Below are 22,704 nucleotides of genomic sequence, written 5' to 3' on the forward strand. Positions count from 1 at the left end.
TCCTTCAGGCCTGTCGGGCTGGAGTGTTTCGGCACTGGGACAATGGAGGTGGCTTTGAAGCATGCTGGCACAGCTGCTTGGGCGAGGGACAGGTTGAAGATGTCCGTAAAAACCCCAGTGAGCTGCTCCGCACATGCTCTAAGCACGTGCCCGGGGGTGCAGTCTGGACCAGCAGCCTTTAGAGCGTTGATCCGGCTCAGTGCAGCGTGGACGTCTGTGGAGGTGAGTGAGAGGGGCTGGTTGTCTGCAGGAGGTCTGGTCGTGGTCTGCGTCTCCCTGTTGTCTCTATTGAAACGAGCATAAAAGTGATTTAGCTCGTTCAGGAAGGAGACATCTGTGGTTATTGGGGGGGAGTTGCTGGGTTTATAATCACTGATGGCCTGGATGCCCTGCCACATGCGTCTGGGGTCGGAGTTGGAGAAGTGTTCCTCTACCTTCAGCTTGTAGCAGTGCTTGGCCTTGATGATGCCCCTCCTCAGGTTTGCCCTGGATACGCTGTAGGCCATTGCGTCATCTGATCTGAAGGCGGTGTTGCGGGCCTTCAGCAGGAGACATCCATGGCTTCTGATTTGGGTATGTGGTGATCTGCTTCCATGTTGTAACACTGTCGATGGTGGTATTTATATAATCCAGCACAGAAGAAGTGTAGGTGTCAATGTCTGTGTGAGAGCAAACACCGTCTCAGTTTTAAAACCCGTCACTCTATCCTGGAAGCTAGGTGAGGAAATTCACACCAAGTTCATTAAGCAAACTAAAATACAACTTTATGTCTGCTTTATATGAAAGTTTTTTTTAGAAGAATTACTTAAGAATACAAACTCTGGATTACTGTGCATAAACAATGAGATAAAGCTGGTTTATTCAGGGCCTCACACAGGGCACCAATTATGTTGGGGTTTTGAAGAGCTCACACACAGGAAACAATTTTGTAGGGATTTTATGTAGTCGATTTGGCTATTAAATGTACAAAATAATTAATATAAATTAAAGACAAAGTCGCACCACCCTAAAATCAGGGAATAATAACCAAATAACACAAACATCTGTCTTGAATTTGATTAGTTAAATACCAATATTATTAATATTAGATGGTGTGTCTAGTAGACAGAGCTCCCCCAAACTTCAGCAAGGTTCCCCCAAAGTCCCTGGCGCCCAGCCTCCACCGGACTGTGCCGTCCCCTAAACAATCGCCTTCCTCATTCATGCACGGCCTGCTCCAACCCCACCTCAGCGGCAAGGAAGTGTGGACAACAGGAACGTGAGGATTACAAAGGAGAAATCCTTCCTGCATATTATCCCATATGCTCTTTTGTAAAGATTCTTGAGATAACAGTTGTTATGAATTGGCGCTATACAAATAATGATTGATTGATTGATTGATTTAATTTTTAATAAATATCTGTATTTAAATAAATGGAAGGCGTGAATCAGCACACTAGCCCTCGCACCCAGTTGTTATCACAATGCACATACACCAGTAATCACAGTCAACTGCTCTTAATTATAACATAATTTATTAAACAGAGCAACACAATCTGCAATTAAAGAAACTCAATCAAAAAAATACTAATTAGAAACTAAACTACAGCAAAGAAAATATCTACTTAAGAGAGAGAGTAACTATAACTGAAATGCCAGAAAGCCAGTGGCCGGACTTCGATTCATTGACAGATTGTGAAAACAGTTGACTGAAGGTAAGCTAGTACAGAGTGAATAAAACACACCGATATGTGAACACAGCGGTTAAACAACGATTAAACAAATGCAGCAGCTTAAAACAGATGAACAGGATGTAACCGTCCATCAACAATAATGCACAATTATCAGTTGTTATAAAATAAACACTTCCTAAAACTATATCTGCCCAGAAAAAATCATCTTACTTGGGATCAATCTCTTCGTGATCGGGGCAAAGTTAAGTCAGCTGTTCAATCTGTTGAAGGTTGATCAACAGAATTGGGCAGGTTTTCCGTGGCAGATGAAGAGGGGAAAGGCAGCAGGAGTCAAATCTTCGCCAAGAGCGATGCTCTCTTGTCTTTGCCGGTTGCAGGAGGAGTTGGTACACAGTAGAATTTCAGTTACAAGACATTACTGTTATTACTCCTTCTCTTCTGTTGCCCAACAAGATGACATTATAATTCTCCTATGTTGCATACTACTCTGTGGCGGCGATATGTGTTTCCTTCTAGTTTAGCTTCATTTCGCCTCCAGCTTATATCGTGTTATCATTGAGATGTGGACCCTGTGAAGGGTCTATACATGATTAAACTCAGGAGACTTCCTTCATATTTCAGAATGAGTTCTACCTGATTGTTGTTAAATCCTGCAATGGGTAATAAAAACTAAAACGTGATTAAATGTATACTATGTTTACTTTATGACTATATATTTATTTAATTTTAGTTTCATAGGGGAACACAGGGGTCTCCTGGTTAAAATAGAAACACCCTCACTATGATGGTCAAACTGAGCTTGTTAAATTGTGCATTGCTAAATCCTGCAAAAAAATTGCCAAATAACATATAACTGGGATGAGTCTATTGACTAAAACAAGCCGCATTTTCAGGCCCTCTCCCTCTCACATACAGGGCACAGCACACAGTTTATGGGTTGAAGTGCTTTGCATTTCGCATCGTATTTTCTCTTCTTTGTATTTTGTATTTTGTAATTGTATCTTCTCTCAAACTCCATCCTGACATCAACATACAGGGCACAGCACACAGTTTATGGGTTAAAGGGCCGAGCATGAATCCCACACAAGGAGTCAGATCCAGATCATCCTCTGAAACTCCAGGTGGAGGAGTGAAGTGAAAGTTCCGAAGGAGGGTGGTGAAGAAGATGAAGAGCTCCATCCGGGCCAGACTCTCTCCGACGCATATCCTTCGACCTACGGCAGAGAACAAAGACACATTTTTAGGTCAACTGTTAGTAAACAGAACATCGACAAGAAGGGAAAGCTGAGCTAACAAACCAACAGAAAAAGGCATGAAGGCATCTCGCTTGACAAATTTTCCATCATTGTCCAGGAAGTGGGCGGGATTAAAGGTGTGTGGGTGTTGTGCCCTGAAAAAGGGTAAAATTAATAAATGGACTCAAGACATGATGCTTCCTCTGTCAGCGTCATGCAGAATGATTTAATTTATCTTTTTCAAAATGATCCACATAGTCACAATGGTGATTTCTTTTCACAGGCAAATATGAAACATAACAGGTAAGTACAATATAATAAAATAATCAACAGTGTTGAAAATACAAACAAAAATATCCTGTCTATCACTTTACTTCATATTTCTTCTGTGAACAATTTCTTCCTAACAAAAAAATATATGTGCTCACTGACACGATTAAACATGAATATTCTCAACCATGACTATTCTTATAAACACTTTCAGATTCTTAATCTTAATATACACACACGTCCAGACCTACACACGCGCTCATGCCAACACTGACCTCGTGTGGTGACATGTGGACGACATACAACACGGAGCTAACCTAGCTTAGTGTCTTACTGAACTTTCATAAAATGTAAATACAACATTTTAAACATCAACCTTTCTGTAAGTTCCTAACAATAAACACGAAAACATCTCTAGAAACATCCTTTGTAGATAAACACAGATATATATTATCTTTTTACCTGAAAAAGGGTAAAATGAATAAATGGACTCAAGACACGATGCTTCCTCTGTCAGCGTCATGCAGAATGAGGCATCGCGGCTGAGAGCTCCCCCTTCCGGCCTCGGCAATCACATGCATTATCTCTTGATAGACATTACAGGTAGATGACAGATTCATAAATCTTGGCAGACATATCTGTATATTTCAAAGGTTTTTAACAAAAAAATAAGTTTTAAAGTGTTTGAAATCCTTCAGACTGAATCTGTTTTAACACTGATATCTTTTACAAATTATTAAACTTATGAACTTCTACAATTGTTTTATGACATTTTTTACAAGAATTCGCTGTTTTATGTCACTAAAATCATATTTATTTCTCCATGAATTTATTTATAACTGATCAGTTATTTCAAATAAATTACACCTATCACATGGGCTTTCCCACTCGTTCTCATCATACAGGACAGAAGTCAAGAGAGGATACACTGTGGTCCCCTGTGGATGGAAAAACATAATTTCTAAGGCTTTGTTCTAAAATAACCAAAAAGGACCTACAAATGTTGAGGATTTTTTAACCTTACCTCTTGCTATCAGACTAAGTAAAGCAAATGCTTTGAAGTTGGCCTAACCCTAACCCCAAACCCTATCCCCAAACCCTAACCTAGTACCATTGCTGATTTCAGGTTGTAATCACAACATTAAAACTGGGCCCCTCCTCCTTGGCTCATCACCATCAGAAGCTTGCTTGCACCTACACTGCAAGTTACCGCATGTAAGCACAAGTTTACCACAGGTGTTTGACCCCTGCCTGCCGAACTGAGAGCAGACCAACTCTGCATCTGTAGGTGAAACTTAGCCAAAGGTTCACCCTTGTTTTCGAATAAGTTTATCTGCTTTGCATTTCGCATCGTATTTTCTCTTCTTTGTATTTTGTATTTTGTAATTGTATCCTCTCAAACTCCATCCTGACATCAACATACAGGCAGAGGACAGAATCTCTGCAGACACAGCCACCACCACACGTGTATGGAGGCCCATAAGTGATGATTGAGTGGCATTACTTTTGTTTTGGTCTATATTATTATTTTTTGGCTGAAGAAGCTACTATCTTTTAAATTCTTGGTCATTTTCTTTCTATTTCTAGTTTATATAACGTTAACGTTAACTCATTATCATCCTACTTGAAACTTTAAAATGTTTCTTCCATTTCATGATTTTAATTAATTTCTACAGGATCTGATCCATATTGTGTATGTTAGTCTGTCTGACCTTCTTAATGAAGTGACCCTGGAAGGTCACATCTCTGCTGGTTTTGTGGGGAAGCGACAGGGGACTACGTTGCCCACTCTCTGCGTCTCATGGATGACGGCGTCAGTGAACGGAAGGTTCTTTTTGTCCTCGAGTTGCACTGGACGACTCCCCACCACCCTGCTCAGCTCCTCCTGGACCCGGTCTGGAAGAAATATAAATGATAGCAATCAAAATTACTGGAGAAAGTGAATATAATTTATGTCAATATCATCAAAGTTGTCTCACTTTATATTTTTGACATTGCAACATTTATTAGCACTGCTGCCAGCGTAGTGCCAAAACAATAAAGTCTAACAATATGGTAACGATTGGATTATTCATTCCTCATTCTTAGCCCAGGTCAAAATGTGTTCTTATCCAGTAAAATATTTAAACATATAATGATGGTATGGTTTGGTTTATTGACAGTTCAGGAGAAGGAGCGCTTTAATCCGAGCGAGTAGATTTTGTGTGTTGTCAAAAGTTGTGCACTGATATAGTCATCCGACCAAATCTCTATGAGCAACTGCTACCAGTCATCATGCTGATATGGTGGTAGTGAAAGGCTAACAACCCTACCCATAATGCACTGCTCCACTGGCTTCAGTTACTAGTTCAATCCAAAAAAGCGCAATGCTTCCAGCAGATATGGTCGGATGGAGTTTGGTTCATATTGTTACTACGAACCGACCGCAATAGAGTCAGAGAAACAATGGAGGAAGACCCACCTTTTTCAAGGGGTCTCTGTATAGTGGTTTGGTCTGCACTGTGGTTTGATTAACACCTTTCACACCAGCATGAACAAATCACATTGACTTGGCAAAGGGGCTCAAGATGCTTTTCACTTAACCAAACAGGTTTGGTGCTAAAATGCCATGAAAATCACCCTGGAGTGCCATCCTAAGCCAACTTTTGCGCTCCTCACATTAGAGTGTCTAGTTTTAGTCCCGCATGATAACAATGGGCTCCAGGGCACACAAATGTTGATATAGAGGCGTACATACACTGTCTTTTGACATGCATGTTGTGCCAGTGACTGAGTTGCTGTACCATACCTAATTAAAATTAAAATGGACTATGAGTTAAGGTAACTTTATTTGAGTGAGTTGGCATCTTTTTACACACAAACGACAGGACAGACTTCAGGTGAGAAGCCTGTTAGTGAAAACAAGATAAGTAAAAGCAAGATAGAAATAAGAATATTTACCTTCCACCTACCTAGCTACCACCGATCAGTAAAAATTAGATAAAGGAAAGACAAGATGAAAAAAGTGCAGAGATCAATAAATATACTAAAATTATAACTAAAGCATTGCTGCTGTATCATATCCTGTTAATTTCACTGACGGCTGCTGGGAGAAAGCTATTCTGGTATCGCTTTATTTTACAGGATGGTTCTTTAAACGGACATCCTGATGGGAGGAGCTAAAATTCAACATTTAAAGGGCGGCTGAGGCTCAGTTGGTAGAGTCGGTTGTCTCTCAACTGGAAGGTCTGGGATCAATCCCCAGCTCCTGCACTTAAACCCAAGTTGATCCTGTTGCCTCGTCAGTGGCATATAAACGTGTTTGAATGGGATTAGCCATACTCATGGTCACTTTTCATAGCAGCCTCTGTCATCAGTGTGTGAATGTGTAGGTGTGACCTGCGGTGTAAAAGTGCTTTGAGTAGTCAGAAAACTAGAAAAGAACTATACAAGCTCAAGTCTATTGACCATCTTTTAGAACAGCGCTGGATATCCTCTGTAACTGTCTGCTGTACAGGGATCTGGGTTTAGCTGTGACATTTCTCAATTTGATTTACACTAATTATGCATTTGTTTAAGGTCTTTATCTTCACTTCAGAAGTGTAATAACTTTGTGTATGTCTATATTTTCCAAAAGTTTCATCATAATGTAAAATATTAAGTTTGTTCAAAATGTTTGTTTTTGATCCACTGAAAAACCAAAGACAGCCAACCTCAGCTGGCTTTGTACCATAAACAGTATTTAACATTTGCTCTTCTTTTTTCTTTATTTGATGTCATATGAGTTTTAGACCTGAGCATATAGCTTACCTTGTATTTTTGGATACTTGGCCATAAGCAGTAGGCCCCATCTCAGTGTGGTAGCTGTTGTATCAGTGCCGGCAGCAAACAGATTGAGGTTGAAGATTGTCATCGTGGAAGTAACTGTTGGTAATCCCTGAATCCTGCATGTAAACATTAATTATAGCAGTGACTGATTATTACAATACACTAGTGTTGTGACCGATTTCGTGACCACTTTGTGAAGATTTCGGCCTCGTCTCGGAATCAAAAGCATTTTTACTCAGTCTTGTTTTGGCCTCAGGCTAGGCGGACTCCAGATTCTAAATCAAGACCGGTTAAGACCACCACTGATAGGGTATTTATCCACGTCGTTACTGTTAATAAAAGGAAACCACCTCTTTCTAAAAGAACAAATAACTTAACTTAATAACACACAAGATGATGATTTTTCAGTGATATTTATGGTCTCGCTCTCGCTCTAGCTTGGTCTTGGTCTTGTCTCGGTCTCGATCCCTAAATATCTTGGTCTTGTCTCGGTCTCGGGGATGTCCTGCTCTCGGTTAGTGTGGTCTTGACTACAACACTACAATACCCAAAGGTAGATTTATATTCCCTGACAAACACTCAAAAAAAATGTTCTTCTCACATTTTGACCCATGATTTAAATTGAATCTAAAAGACCCAATGTTTTAAATTGTACTAAATTTGAAAGAAATTACAAACTATACGAATAATTTGAGGATTATTCACAATGCTACAAACCTCCAGATTTTGTTTTCTGACCAGAAATGCATCCACAAATCCTCTGCACATGTGTGGATTGAGGGTTTCCTTTAGGTGCCTGAAGTCAAGTTTTGGTTTAAAACCCAGTCAGTGTGTTTCTGGAATTCTTTAAGGTTAACGAACCATTTGCCGATCCACGGGAACAAGTTATACAGCTTTTACTTTGTAATCTGGTGCTTTTGTATCATATCTAGTCTTGCTTCCTGCCATTGTTCTGTTTCCCGCTTTCTGTCCCAACACCTGTGTCTCATCTGCAAATATTCTGACCTGTATATAATCCTGTTTCCACTAGGCCTCTGCCAGATTGTCATTGTCTCCTTAAGCGGGATACTCACTACAGGATAATTGGGCCGATTTTGGGACCGATTCCCCCCTTCCCACCAAACCCAGCAAAGGCCTGATTATCTTGCCAGATACTCCTGTGGTGCAATCAGTTATTGTGTGGAGAGCTGAGTTGGTCATCTCGTTGCTCACCACTCATTATAATTGATTGATATTAATATGATTTTCAAAATCTTTTAGTTTGTGCCAGGGCTTAGTGTGTCTATGCTTTCCAGCTTCGTTTCCTTGTGTTTGCTTGCCCGGTTTTGAACTTTGTTTGGATTTTTTGGATTTTGTGGATTTGCCCTTATTGGATTTTTTAGCCTTCGCTGACTGCCTCTCAAAGTTTGACCTATGGACATTTAAGTAAAAGGGTTCTTCTTACAAACTGTTTTCTTCTGCATTGAAGGGGACCCTCCAAGTTGAATTCTTTTGTTCGATTGATCGACCAATGATGTGAACTCAGGGTCATCGTATTCAAATCTGCTGCCGTAAACAATGGAGCTGATAATATTAGACACTGCGTAGTTTATTGGTTGAGTTGTATCAAAGGCTTCTCCTGCAACAAGATAAAAAAAGAAGATAATTTAAAAAAAATTTAAGCCATGCAGCTTATTGTGCTTAAACAGTGACACTTCCATAAGGTGAAAACATTCGTCAATGACTTTGTCCTCACCGGCCCTTTTGCCAATCCCAGAGTCTCTCAGGTTCGTCAAGGAAAAACGCCTCATCTCTTTCCACGAATCTCCACTGGACAATAAAACCCCTAACAGGAAATAAGCCAGAAGTAAAGACTTTTAACATTTTCTTAAAGATCACATATTATGTAAAATCCTCTTCACCATGTTTTTCTAACACGTGTCCCTAGTCTGTCTACAAACCCCCAAATTATTAGAAAAGTCCATCCTCTCCGTCTTTCCCCTGCTTCACTTTTCAGAAAATGTGTGTTCAAACAGGCCGTTTGTAGATGTTCCCTTCATGACATCACAAAGGGCAGTAGCCCCTCCCCCAGGTGGGTGATACTCCCACAGCTAGGTGTTTGTTCTGCCCTCTGAGTCTGCCTTCTCACCGTAAACAATAGGACATGGAGCGAGAAAGCACCGAGTACACCCGAGCCCTTCCAGAGAGGGGGCGTGGTCAGACACCGCTCATTTACATATTTAAAGGTACAGACACAGAAACAGCCTGTTCTGAGCAGGGCTGAAATAGAGGGGTTTATAGACATGATCAAATACAGGATCAGAGTGGATTTAGAACAAGAAACTTCACACACATGTTTTGGGGAGCTAAAAACTGGATCTGATTTGCTAAATGTTTTTCTTTCCCTACCGTGGCCTTGACTGGTTTCATGTGTTATCCTCAGTGGCTCTCTTTCTCCAAACTCATCCGCATAGTTGACAAGTGCCTCCTTCACCGTCCTGTATCCCGACAGAACCACCACTCTTTTGGATCCAAGACGCACAGTGAACACGGAGCCATATTGTTTTGAAAGCTAGAGGTACATAACAATGAGAAGGAAGGCAGAGGCTTATAAGAATTTTGGTCTGAGTCAACTGAGCATTGCTTACTGAATGGTATCAAAAAATGACTTCACACTGTGTGAAAGACTAACATTACAGCAAAGCTACCATAGCAAAAATACTGTTTGGATATCTCTTTCCAAAAATGTTGTTTCCAAAATCTTTACCTTTGTTTTTTTTTTTAATCCAGCACCCCTAAGGTATGTGCATGTCTTTTTTGATTTTTCATCGAACCTCAAATTCTGAACTTGTGATTGGAACTTGTGATGTGAAATAACAAAACTCGGGACACAAAACAAAAGAAAGGCGGCGCATTTAAATTTCATGCTGGCGCCCACTTGATCAGAAATAAACCAAAAACTGTAGAGATAAAACATCCTGAACAGCAACAAAAATGTATTATAAATGAACACATAACATAACTAAAGCTTACACTCTGAATCTACAGCAGAGTGAATGTCAAAATAGCAACAGACATATCGACTTGAGAAAAGGTCAACTACAACAGGTAATTTAAAGTTGCTCTATTATTATCTCTTATATACTGTAATAAGAAGGAATTATCTCAAATCAAAGCCATGAACGCAGACAGCTCTTCCTCACATTAAGACGCAAAACAAGAGCAAACTGCACGATGCAGGACAACTTTATGGGCATGTTCGAGCTGGCATATCATTAGTGCATGTTTTTTTGTGGATCGGGTGCTTAAAGAGGGCAGATTGCGGGTGCTATTGCTGTGAAATTCATGGTGCTATTTGATGATGCAATCCATTCTTAGTGGATCTGGCCCCACGTGTTTACAGGCACCCAAAATGCCGTTGCCATGTATAGGAGCACCATATAGTATACCACCTTCTGCTGAAATCATTGTCATGTAAACAGGACCTTGATGACTAAGCTTTTCTATACAGAGCTCCATCAGTCACCTTTTAAGGGAAACATCTGGCAGCATGCTGCTGGACCGGACCCTTGTCTCTTGTTTGCATATTATTTATTATTGCCGACAGTTACACAACCGGTTCCAAACAGTCATGTAATCAATGTCCTCAATCGACCTCAGTAGCCACAGACTGACTGGCTCAGAAGTCGTGTGCTTTCATGTTGCTCATTAATACATGCTTTCATACTATTACCAAATATGTGTTTTCTTATTTGAACACTCTCACAGGGAAATTGGAAAATAAAGCACACTTGAATACACCTAATACTCCTGTGAATACACACCATATATGACAAGCAAACTGCAAGGATTCTTATATTTGTCTTTTATTCCTGTATTTGTTTTACCTTACTATGACGTTAATGAAAATTAAAACTCGACTGAACGTGCACTCACCTATTTTTGTAGATAAGAATTTGTAGTTCTCGTAGTTGACAACATAGAAAAGGAGGTAGTTACGAGGGGTGGTAATCACAACAGTCCCCACGATACGATATTATCACGCTACTCGAGACATACGATTCTATTGCGACTTTTCTTTTTTTTTTTAAGATTTATATTTGGGCATTTTCTGCCTTTAACGGAGAGAGAGGACAGTGGGTAAGAGTTGGAAATCATGGAAAGAGAGTAGGGAATGAAAAAGCATGGACAAGTTTTTCCAGGTCCTGCTGGGACATTTGTCCTCTAATTCTTGGTATATTCTTCAGGTGATGGTGTAGGCTGGCTATGTAATTGTCTTAATGTGGCTTTTAAAATGTAGGTCTGAGTCCATCACTACACCCAGATTTCTTTCCTGGTCTGTGGTTTTTAATTTAACTGACTGAAGCTGAGTCTTAATTGCTCCTCCTTTGCTCCTCAAAAGAAACACTGTCAAAGAAACATACTTATTCCAGTCTCTGGCTCACCTTCACTAATGTGTTAGGGTCGTTTTAGATCTAACTGCAGCAGGTTTCCGAGCAGGGGAAGGGGTTTTGGTCCTGGAGGCTCCTTCCTCCCTGCTGGGATGCTGAAGCTGGAGAAGAGGAGGCAGACCAGCAGGACCACCAGAACCCCCGAACAGGGAGACAGAACCGAAGGACTGCAGAAATACATCAAATATTCCCATGATTTTTTTGAAGAAAGTTGTGTTGTAATGTTGCTAAAACAATGACCAAACACTATTCCAGACCGTGAAAGCCTATCAATAGAGGAAGTCAGCTTGAGGGCAGTGACCAATTCAACGGTTACAACAATGGTAAACATTAACTTTTCTAGGTGTGACGGGTTATTTCTTAGGAAGAAGGTAGGCCCGCAAACTTGCTCGAATGTCGCAAAAAAAAAGGTTTTAATGATCACAACGTTTCAACCAGGTGTGGTCACATAGTCAAATATTCAAAAAGTCCCAAGGTGAAACACATCTATTGTGATCACCGGTTATCTATCGATTTCACAGGTTAAAGACTTCAGCCTCGTCCCAATATCCACACTACTATCAAAAGGTCTAAGTGCGCACTTGTTGAAAGTGCATTTGGGGGTTAAGTGAGCAAGGGGTCACCATTCAAAAAATAAAGCAACTGAAAGGGATTTACAGAATTAGAAAACAAAGCATGTATGGCATTAAGAGCATTTAAAGACATGAGTTCATAAACCCTGCGGCTGTGTCAAAAGAGGCAGAAGTTGAAGTTTGCACTTAGTTGGAGAGCAGGGTTGATTATTTAACAATTAAATTACATGACAATAAAATATCTACATTTCTTACGAAACCACAACTTGAGTAGATATACTGAAACCGAAGCACTGTTAGATAGATCCACATGAGATTCCACAAGTGCTCTGTTGGGTTTTTAGAGACACTCTGTTTACATTTCAACCAGCAGAACAACAAAAAAGTGCAATGTGCAGAGTGTGAATGTGTGGTGTGCATCATGTTACAGTCACAGTTTCATGGTGTGTAGATGAGGTTCTCTGTTTTCACCTGAGGAGGGCAGAGTCCTGACAGCGTGAGGGGAGAAGCTCTTCCTGAGTCTCTCTGTGCTTGCCTTGCCTTACTATGGAGCACTATAACAATGTTAGACGCATGTCATAAATGTTCTGTTTTGAACTCTGTAAAGCACTTTGAGTTGCTTTATGAATGAATGGTGCTACATAAACATTGGTTAAAAATTAAAGGATAAAAACGACACGGGACTATTCAATCTTTGAGAAACTTTAATGTTAGCAGTTCAAGTAGATATGCTTTCTGGAGTTAGTGATCTTGCTTTAAAGGTCCAATCTGTCAGATATCTACTGACTGAAATGATAAAGTGACCTTACTCTATGATCAGGCATTAAGGAAACATGCTATGTTGAAGTGCTGGCTTCTCTGACAACAATACAGCAGCCAGTATGTCCTCCTTCTAACTTTAGATTCTGCTCCTGAATGCTCTGAATCTGCGCTTTTAAGGCGTCCCCCCCACACAGCCGTTTTGGACGCCCCTCGGTTTGTCAGATATGAGAGCAGTTATCAGGTCAACAGGTGTTGCAGCGATGGAAGCGGGCAAGAGAAGTGGTTCAGATAGAAGTGATTGTACCCGACCTAAAAAGCCTCTGCATGTTTCTAATAAGCTCCACGAGCAGAAACGTGCTCAAACTAGGATCAATATTGGAGATGCTTTTGAAAAATGGAGAGAGGTTAGAACACAGAAAGGTTTACAGACCCATGCAGAGCTGGATAAACACTGAAGCTTCAGAGTCCACCACATGGTGACCTGTGTGAGCATGGACTCTAGAGAGGAGGGGGGGGGGGGGGGGGGGGGGGACAGCTCTCTACAATGTTTAGAATTTGGACTGCAGTACTCATTTTAAACACTAGGTGTCAGAATTGCATATTGCTCCTTTAAGTTTGGGTGTCTGAAACATTACAATTTGGGTTATTTGAAAGTTTCTGCTGCAAAGGTCACACATAATCATAATAAATCTAAATATTACAAATTAATTTTACACATCTGTTTACAAGAATGTCTTTCTTTGTAATATCTGGGTGATGATTTCAGTATGAATATAATGCAATTTTAAAAAATGTACAAAAGATATATCTTTGAAAAGTACAGAAATGAGGAAGGAGAATGTAAATCTCACAGCTGTTAATGGCGCCTGTTCATTTTGTTCTTTTTTTTGTTTGTTTTTGTTTTGTTCTGTTTTTCTTAATAGCTCGATTGGAGTATTTGTTTTGTATTGTCCGTTTAGTTTATTTTATTGGATTTTGCATTTGTTAATGGTGAAGAATGGGGGTAGGACTTGACAAGCCTCCTTCATATCCCTTTTCGAACGAGTCAAATGTGTATTATATTGAAATTGGCTTTTTATTTTAATTTTTTTTTCTACAGATTTAATTTTTTTTCCATTTGTTTATTAATTTTCATCTGTTTTTTAATTGTTCGAAATAAAGAAGAAAAGAAGAAAAGGACAAGTAGCCATAGAGGAATTCATCAGACGTATAACATTTTCAGCAGCGTTCAATAACGTTTCAGATTTTCCTTCTCTCATTTTCATCACATGCTTTTAAATTCTCGATCCATCATCCTTCTCGAGGCATTCGAGGTGCAGCACATAGTTTATGAGATGGGGGATCCTGGAAGAGGAGCATTTGTGGCGTCAGATCCATTTCTTCCACTGACACTCCAGGAGGAGGAGCGAAACGGAAGTGTTGCAGTAAGGTGGTGAAAAAGATGAAGAGCTCCATCCTGGCAAGACTCTCTCCCAGACAAACCCTGCGACCTGCAAAACAAAGAAGAAAGGCTCCAGGCGGTCTGTCAGTGGACTGAACACGGAAAAGAAGAAGAGATGGTTGAGCTCACAAACCTGCAGAAAAAGGCATGAAGGCGTCTCGCTTGACAAACTTTCCATCTTTGTTGAGGAAGTGGGCGGGATTAAAGGTGTGTGGGCTTTTCCACTCATTCTCATCATACAGGACAGACGTCAAGAGAGGATACACTGTGGTCCCCTGTAGACAACACAGATGAAATAAATATTCCATGTTCATCAAATTGACACAATTTGCACCAAGTTAATAGATATAATCTAATACTGAAATAATGTAATAGAATATTTGGTGTTTTCTCCAGTCAGACCTTCTTAATGAAGTGACCTTGGAAGGTTACATTCTGGCTCGTTCTGTGAGGGAGGGCTATGGGGGCAATGTTCGCCAGTCTCTGTGTCTCATGGATGACAGCGTTGGTGAATGGAAGGTTCCTCTTGTCGTCCAGCTGTACTTGACGACTTCCTATAACTCTACTCAGCTCGTCTTGGACCTGGTCTGGAGGATGAGAAGACATCGTTTTTATAAAGGCAAATTCTTAGACTGTATGTCTAACTAGTGAAGATGTGGATATCCTGAGCCCCTTACCCTGGACTTTTGGATACCTGGCCATAAAGAGAAGTCCCCATCTTAGCGTTGTTGCAGTCGTATCAGTGCCAGCAGAAAACAGATTGGAAACTGTCATCAAAAGGTTGTCTTCATGGAAGTGACCGCTGGTAATCCCAGACTCCTGAAGGGAAATACTCATCAGTGGTGTTCTTTAAACTAAAGCATTTTACCCCCAATAAGTTCAAAAAGAGTTTCACTGCTTAATGTTACTGACACATAATTCAGAGTTAGTTTACGCGCTACTTTTGTTCTGAAGTCACCTAATGAATTTTCCTTTTCAAGATTTAATCCGTAATGACAGCTACGGCAGAGAAGGTTGAAGATTCTCCACCTGAGCACTCGTGGTGATATCTTAAGTCATGTTGGAAATGTGAATGTTTTCTCTCTGTGTGAAGGCCTGACTGATATTTTCCCATCAGCTCATCGGGTAATTTTTTGTTGTTCATGAAATTGCTCCTTTTATTTTGGAACTGCAAATCTGGAAATCTGTAGCATTTGAGTTTACAAAATGTAAATAATGTTTTCTAACTAAACATAACGAAGCAGTATGGACACCCTTGTATTTTTGAATGCACCTGTTTTGAAAATACAACAATATTTTTTTTGGTAGTAGTTTGAATACTTAAGTATTTTTAAAAGCAACTCCAGAACTTTATCTCGTGTCATAATTTGACTAAGCAACGTTCACTTGTAGTGTATATGCTTTAACTCAAGTAGACAAGTTGTGTACTTTGTCAGGTGCAAACTCCATCGATAGATGATTGATTTCCAGATTGACCTGGAGAGGAGTTCAAGTGTGTTTAAGTTATACTGCAGATTATGTTTACAGAGACATCAGACCCGTTTATAGCACAAATGTCAAATGTCCTCTACTACACTCTACCAATCATTACCAAACAGCGAGCCTTCATCCCTCGTTTGCTATCCGTCATTTACTCCCTCAAGTCTTTTCAATAAAATAAACCCAGAAAGTTTAAGTAATTCCAAACTCAATCTTTGGCTCAGCATACTTGCCTACTGGATCGGGATACCTCCTTCCATAACAAACAACTGACTTACCCCCATGACAAACAATCATAAAGCAACGCCCTTGCCGAGGGAGGGGAGGGGAGGAGGGGGAGGTTGCAGATTGTCTCATAATATAAATCGCATGCCATTTTGTCCCTTTCAGCACACTGTAGTTAAGCATAGCGTCTCCTTGTAGTAACAGCGATGGGAAGTAACAACAGGTTCCTCGGGATTGTTTGTGGGGACCCCCCCTCGCCCTCTGTTCGTCCCTATCCATCTCCCCCATCCCATTTTTTCTTTTGTTACATAACAATGAGTAAGGTCTTTTACCTACATTTTGTCAAGTGTTTCGAGATAACATTTTGTTTTGAACTTGCACTTTACAAATAAAGATTGATTGATTGATAAAAAAATTTAAATTCTCTAACCTCCAGATTTTGTTTTCGGACCAGAAAAGCGTCCACAAAACCTCTGCACGTCTCTGGAGTGAGATTCTCTTTCAAATCACTGAACAGCTTTATGTTCTGTTTCCTGGTGGCATCCCCCAACCTGTGGAACTCCTTCCTGTTTGCAATCCATTTGCAAAACCACGGGAACAGGTTGTACACCTGTGACAGATTTATATATATTCTTGGGGAAAAAACTACTATAATGGCGAGGGAAAAATAGAAAAAACATTCATGTTTTAAAGGCATGGATAAAAACCAACACATGATACTGTACCTTCATTGAAGGAGAGCCCAGAAGTGGTCCGAGTCTGTTTATGCGATCTAACAGGGATTTAAAGACTGGACTGTCATACTCAAATCTGCTGCCGTAGACCATGGAGCAGATGATGTTAGAGACCGGATAGTACACTGGCTGGGTCGTATCAAAAGCTTCTCCTACAGCAGGGAGTTAAGAAAACAATGAACACTTTTCTAGTTCTTTTTCCCAGTAAATGAAAGATGGGAATTATATTTACCTTTGAATTTTAAAAACAGCTCAATGAGATGGTCACATTCCTCTATGATTTTGTCCTCACTGGCCCTCTTGCCCATCCCAAAGTCTTTTAGGTTTGTCAGGGCAAAACGCCTCATCTCTTTCCAAGAATCTCCATTCGACCACAGAATACCTTAATAGAAATAGTTTTTGATCTATTAAAAAAAAAAATCAGCTTAAGGTTGGCAGCGTTTACTCAAGTTACTGCCAATTTCCATGTAGTCAGTGCATGCCTTGGTCCATCAGCACTGCGCACTACGGCGGCGTTAGCTGCCACTCTAGTCAACGCTCCTATTTCCAGGAAGCTCAGCGGTCGTTCTTTAGAGGGTGCCAGCAGCGCCACTACATTCTGCTCCGTCTCAAATAAGCTGCGAGTCTATTTTTCACGACCCGTTGGAAAGAATAGATCAACCCGGACAGGAAGTCAAACAATGAAACGCACAGAGCATCTGGTCAATTACAAAAATAAAACCCAATATACAGATCCCTGATTGTACATTTCATCACTTTATCAACAGGGATCTTGTAGTTATCCTGTGATGAGTTTACAGCTGCTCATGGCTGCGCTCACACTCCAGAAACGGACTAAGTGGGGACAGGGGGCTCACGCTGTCCAACGCCGAAAAACCGTGGCACTGACTGACCCCAGCGTGCATGGCCTATGTGGACATTGGCAGTTAAAAAACAGAATTCAGACTAAGACAGTGATCATTTTCTCTCTTTCCTCACCATGTCCCTGGTTCCTTTCATGCATGATAGGTATTGGATCTCTTTCTCCAAATTCATCAGCATGATTTACAAGCGCCTCCTTCACAGTTTTGTATCCTGCCAGGACCACCACTTTCTTAGGCCCCAAATAGACAGTGAATACCGATCCATATTCCTTGGAAAGCTGGAACCAGGGTTATTGTGTCAAAAATAATTCTTTTATTTCACTTAAATGAGGAAGCAGACAAGCAAAAGATCTACATCAAAGGCAGAAACAACAAACTACTGTTAAGCTGGCTCACCTCCACCAATGTATTGTAGGGTATCTTGCGGTCGAGTTGCAGCAGGTTCCCCAGTAGAGGAAGTGGCTTTGGTCCTGGAGGCTCCTTGCTGTCTCCTTTGGAGTGGAAGCTGGAGGATGAGATTAAGTAGAGGAGCAGGAGGCCCAACAGAGCCCCGAGTAGAAAGGCAGAACTGGAGGATTGGAGATAAAGTCCTGGTATCTCCATGGCTTCAGAGGAAAATGTGTCCTTATGGTCACTCACAGAAAAAAAGTTTGCTGCAAACTCTGGCACTGGGTCTGAAGGGTAATGCCATTTGTCCTTTATTGTTATTTAATCATTAACTAGGCTATGTTTGAGAGATCTGGTAATGCGGCTGTGGATGCTTACATTTAGCATGCAGATTAATGCTGAATTATTTTATATTACTTGAAAAATATATAAATAAGGAAAAAGTACCTTGACCTCTCAGAGTTAGGAGGCAGATGGCAGAGGTTACATCCATGAGTGGAAGTGGGAATAGTGAAAGAGAAAAACGCGACAACAGTTGCAGAGAATGTAAACAGTCAGGATAGCTCTTGTTTGTTGAGCATAAAGTCAACAGCCCTAGGGTTGTGATGAGTTGTTGTGTTCATAAACCCTGCAGCTGCGTGTTGAAACAAAGAGGTGAAAAACTTCAGTTTGCACTTGAACTTCTCAGCCGGATTCATTCTTTACAAAACGTAAGAGATGCTGTACCAGTGACTTGGCACATGAGACACATCATCAGTGGCGCTGCTAAGATTACATTTCCTAGCACGAACACAAACCAGCCCAGGGCATGTAGGACACATTCTGTCTTTGTGGAATCAAATGATTCCACTAGCATGGCATTCTTGTGCATCTGTGTAGCAGCATGCTGTGTTTGGACATGCTCACCTTTGTGGCCTATTGAAAACTCCCGACAGCATAAGGTACTGAAGGCTTTCGTTTTTGTTGCAGCGGCCTTAACCCAGTATTTTCTTTTTGCCGGTTTATGCATATTTTTATCCATACTTGTGCGCCACATGCCAACCAATCCATGAGCGAAACTAATTTCAGCAGGATTTGGTGATTTTGATGCTGTAGGTATATCTGATGCATATGAGGGGGTTGTGATTGGATGATACTTGTCACTTGACGGGCATGATCAGTGCATAATGGATTACTGGCTGTGTCTGATGATCTGATCTTGAATCAGTAAAGTGTTGTCTAGTGTTAACAGACAAGTAAAGTAAATATGCAGAACAAGGTGCACAAGGCGGGTCTGACAAGCGATGGTGGTGGCTGGGCATCAGGGACGTCGGGTGGTAGTAGTGCCAGATCAACTTAGGAGAAGGCAGTTCTGTTAAAAGTTGCTTCGTTGAAATCTGACCTGGTGATCCTGAGATGACCGGCATTTAAGACCCTAGAGTGGCCGGCAGGCAGGCAGACACACACACACACACACACACACACACACACACACACACACACACACACACACGTTCTGATTTATCTACAAATTGAAGTAAATGATTAACTTTTCTGGATCAATGTACAACTTTCCTTAAATGTCCAGGAACACATTTGGAATGTTAAGAATTTAGTTAAACCAACTAATCATTCAATCAATTATTATTATTTTTTTATTGCCCCAATTCATAACAAATGTTATCTAAAAAAAAACAATCTTGGCCTTACTATTTATTACATTATCTACAAAGACCCAACATTAATGAACTATGAGCCCAGCTCTGAGCAACTTTTAGCCAAGTGACTTCAGTGTTTTATGCAGTCTGATGTATTTGGTCCTACCTCTAGAGGAATCCTCCAGTAACACGCGTTGTACATAGGCAAGTATGTGAACATTTACGTTTAATACGCAGCCGGTTGCCTTTTGGCCGACCCTACGCGTAAGAAAAGCTCTCTTGTGGTTTTTGTGAGCCACTGGCAGTTCAATCCCCAGCTCCTGCAGCCACATGTCCGGTGTGTCCTTGGGCAAGACACTTAACCCCGAATAGCTCCCGCTGCTTCTTTGGTGTCGTATGAATGTGTGAATGGGACTAGTTAATACTGATGGAGCCTCTACCATCAGGGTGTGAATGTGTACGTGTGACCTGCAGTGTAAAAAGCGCTTTGAGGAGTCAGTAGACTAGAAAATAAATAAACAAACCCAAGTCCATTTACAGAGTCCATTTCTAAGTTTGTAGATATATATGTATCCTCTGCAAAGCGTGACTTGTTTCCCAGTGGCCTTCTTACGCGTATGAGAGAGTAGCATGTAGCAATATAAAAATAAACCAAAAGAAGTGACAGCTGAATAGAAAGGAAGTGTGGTTGATTTGGTAATTGAGAGTCTCAGCTTCAAAGAAAAAACCACATTTCATTGTAAGAGAGATGACTAAATGACTAAACGGTAAAAGCAAAAAGTCCACGGCATTTCCATTGCAAAATAGTATGATGCATGTTCATGACTAAAGCAACTTAAGAGGAGAGAAAGAGAACACAGTCATAATGAGGAAGTAACACACAACTGTCTACAGGAAGGAACTTTTTAAATATATGCACCAGAAAGACAGAAACAAGAGAGGGACAGACACAATGGATGACATCAGATGGAATAAGATGACTTTCTCTCTGATACTGCTGCTTCAGTTAACAGGTAAGAACAACCTACAGAAATATCCTGCCTTCCCACTGTCATGCCTGATTTTAAGCCTGAACAGATTACACACTAACACTTAGAAAAGACAACTCCTCAGTGTGGGCTTTGCTGCGTATCTTCCAGGGCAAACATTAACAATGACAAAAACGACATACTCAACAACAAACATTTAGCACCAGGGGAGAAAACAGCAGATTTAGTTCAAGCATTTCCTCATCCAGCTGATTTGAAATTCATAGAAAAGTTTATATTCCCCATTTTCAGTCATTTTAATTTATTTTAATTGAACGGATTTAAATTATTTAAGATTAAAAGTCTCCCAAATGTTTCTTATGGTCTAGTCTTTAAACAAAGACAGGCAGTAGACATGTTCATCAGGAGGATATCAGAAATTCTTACTCCTAAGACTGAACTTCCTCATTTTTACTTTAAGCAAAAATATGTCACTTTGGCACCTTCACATAGTCGTTTTCAAAGTCATTATATAAGGGGCTTCATTCAAACCTTTGTCTTCAGTCAGCAAGGGCTCTCGGAAGGGCCGTGCATTTTTAGAAACAACAATTATACATAAATATCAACGAATAAAAAAAGGGTTTACTTTCCCTTTTTTTTGGCAAAGCAACAGGGAGCCACGGGAGAGAAGCAAAAGAGCCGCATGTTGTAGTAATTGTATTTCACAGTGGCGATTCCACAGACATTAGATTTCATTTCATTGCCATGTTTGATGATCCGTAAAAGTATGCAACATCTGGTTTGTGATGCTTTGGCGGCAGCCTGATCTAGAATCTTAGATATCCAAGATGTGGGATATTTACGATCCGAGGTCGGTAGCAGTAAAATATTCATATTGACACCACACACTTGACGATTATTGGGAGAAATAATCGGTTGCAACGCGCCTCGAATGGGGCCACGGACACCTGATCATTTGCAGGGGGTGGCGTTAATCATCTAGTGTGCCTAACAATCTGCTTTTAGACCTCATCATTCAACACAATGATTTTAAACACTTTAGTGCATGACAATAAGTCTTGTTTGGAAGTCCTCTATCACCAACTGTTGGTTTGTTAGAAGCCCCGTGTAGTTGGGTACAGCCAATGGTGTGATGAAGCCACTGGGAGTAAATAATTAGCGGTACTCTGAGTGGCTGTATTAAAGTCAGATGTTAGGCAATGGGTTCTGAGATTGCTACGTGTGACAAAACGTGTGAACTTTTGCCAAATCTGCAGTTATTGAACCAAATCATTCTTCTCAAATTTTCTAACTTAAAGGCAGGGTTGGTCATTTCCTCCAGATCCACTTTTTATGTTCTCTGAAAAAGGAACAAAGAAAATCCATCATCTGTATCAGTTTGTAAGTCTGTAAAAACTTCGACCAATGTCTGCCACGAGGTACCAATCTGATGAACCAATCACACGCCTCCCTGCCTCCCTGCTCGCTCTCTACCACATGCATGCACGAGCCCACACTCAAAAGAGCGTCACATATGACCAAGTCTATACTGTTAGTTTGTCGTTGCCGGTTGTGAGTAGTAAAATTGGAGGTGCGATGAGCTGAGGTCCGCCTCTGGAGCAACGGCGCTCCGGCATGTAAGTGAGGGGGCGTGGCTTTTGAGGGAGCTCAGAGGGGAGGGGGGCGGGTGTAGACGGAGCACTGAGGGAATGCTACTTTCAAAATCATGCTAGTTTTCGAAAATTACCAACCCTGCTTTTAAGATGTGTACTAAATGATCGTTGACATGACATCAGTATGAGAGTTCTTGATCACATTTCTCTATGTTGTCTTTTAAACAGCAGTGACTGGACAGTATGAATCCCTCATCGTCAGAGATGGGGGTAACGTCATGTTGCCTTCAGGACATGTGATGGGTGAGGAGAACAAATGTGATGGTATTAGCTGGATCCTTGGAGGAAATACCCCAGTAGATCTGGTCACTGGGGGGAAGATGGTCCCTAACTCTCAAATTGACCCAGAGAGGCTGAATCTAACAGCCAATTGTTCTCTGGTTATACGGAGAGTCACAGCTAAGGATGTTGGTGTGTATCTATGTCAACTGATCGGTTCACTGCAAGACACTCAGGTTCCTCTGTCTGTTATTCAAAGTAAGTGTTTGGATCATGATATCTTCAGATCGAAATGTCTATTTATAGAACGATCATCTGAAATATTTAAT

At 40.8% G+C, this 22,704-nt stretch overlaps 1 protein-coding gene and 1 pseudogene across 1 annotated transcript; both read right to left on the reverse strand.

The window, feature by feature from the left end:
• Nucleotides 1–510: 510 nt before the first annotated feature.
• On the reverse strand, nucleotides 511–11,827 carry LOC132985381 (cytochrome P450 2K4-like; annotated as a pseudogene).
• A 2,106-nt stretch (nucleotides 11,828–13,933) lies between these two features.
• Nucleotides 13,934–18,258, reverse strand: LOC132984666 (cytochrome P450 2K1-like). Its single transcript, XM_061051539.1, has 9 exons — nucleotides 17,888–18,258; nucleotides 17,607–17,769; nucleotides 16,861–17,010; nucleotides 16,620–16,780; nucleotides 16,325–16,504; nucleotides 14,868–15,009; nucleotides 14,593–14,777; nucleotides 14,324–14,465; nucleotides 13,934–14,239 (listed from the first exon to the last, which is right to left on the reverse strand). Exons 1-9 carry the CDS (start codon nucleotides 18,092–18,094, stop codon nucleotides 14,040–14,042), a joined length of 1,530 nt encoding a protein of 509 aa, XP_060907522.1. The 5' UTR covers nucleotides 18,095–18,258; the 3' UTR covers nucleotides 13,934–14,039.
• Nucleotides 18,259–22,704: the final 4,446 nt, after the last annotated feature.

This window comes from Labrus mixtus, chromosome 12, assembly GCF_963584025.1.
Source record: "Labrus mixtus chromosome 12, fLabMix1.1, whole genome shotgun sequence".
In the NCBI taxonomy this organism is placed as follows: Eukaryota; Metazoa; Chordata; class Actinopteri; order Labriformes; family Labridae; genus Labrus; species Labrus mixtus.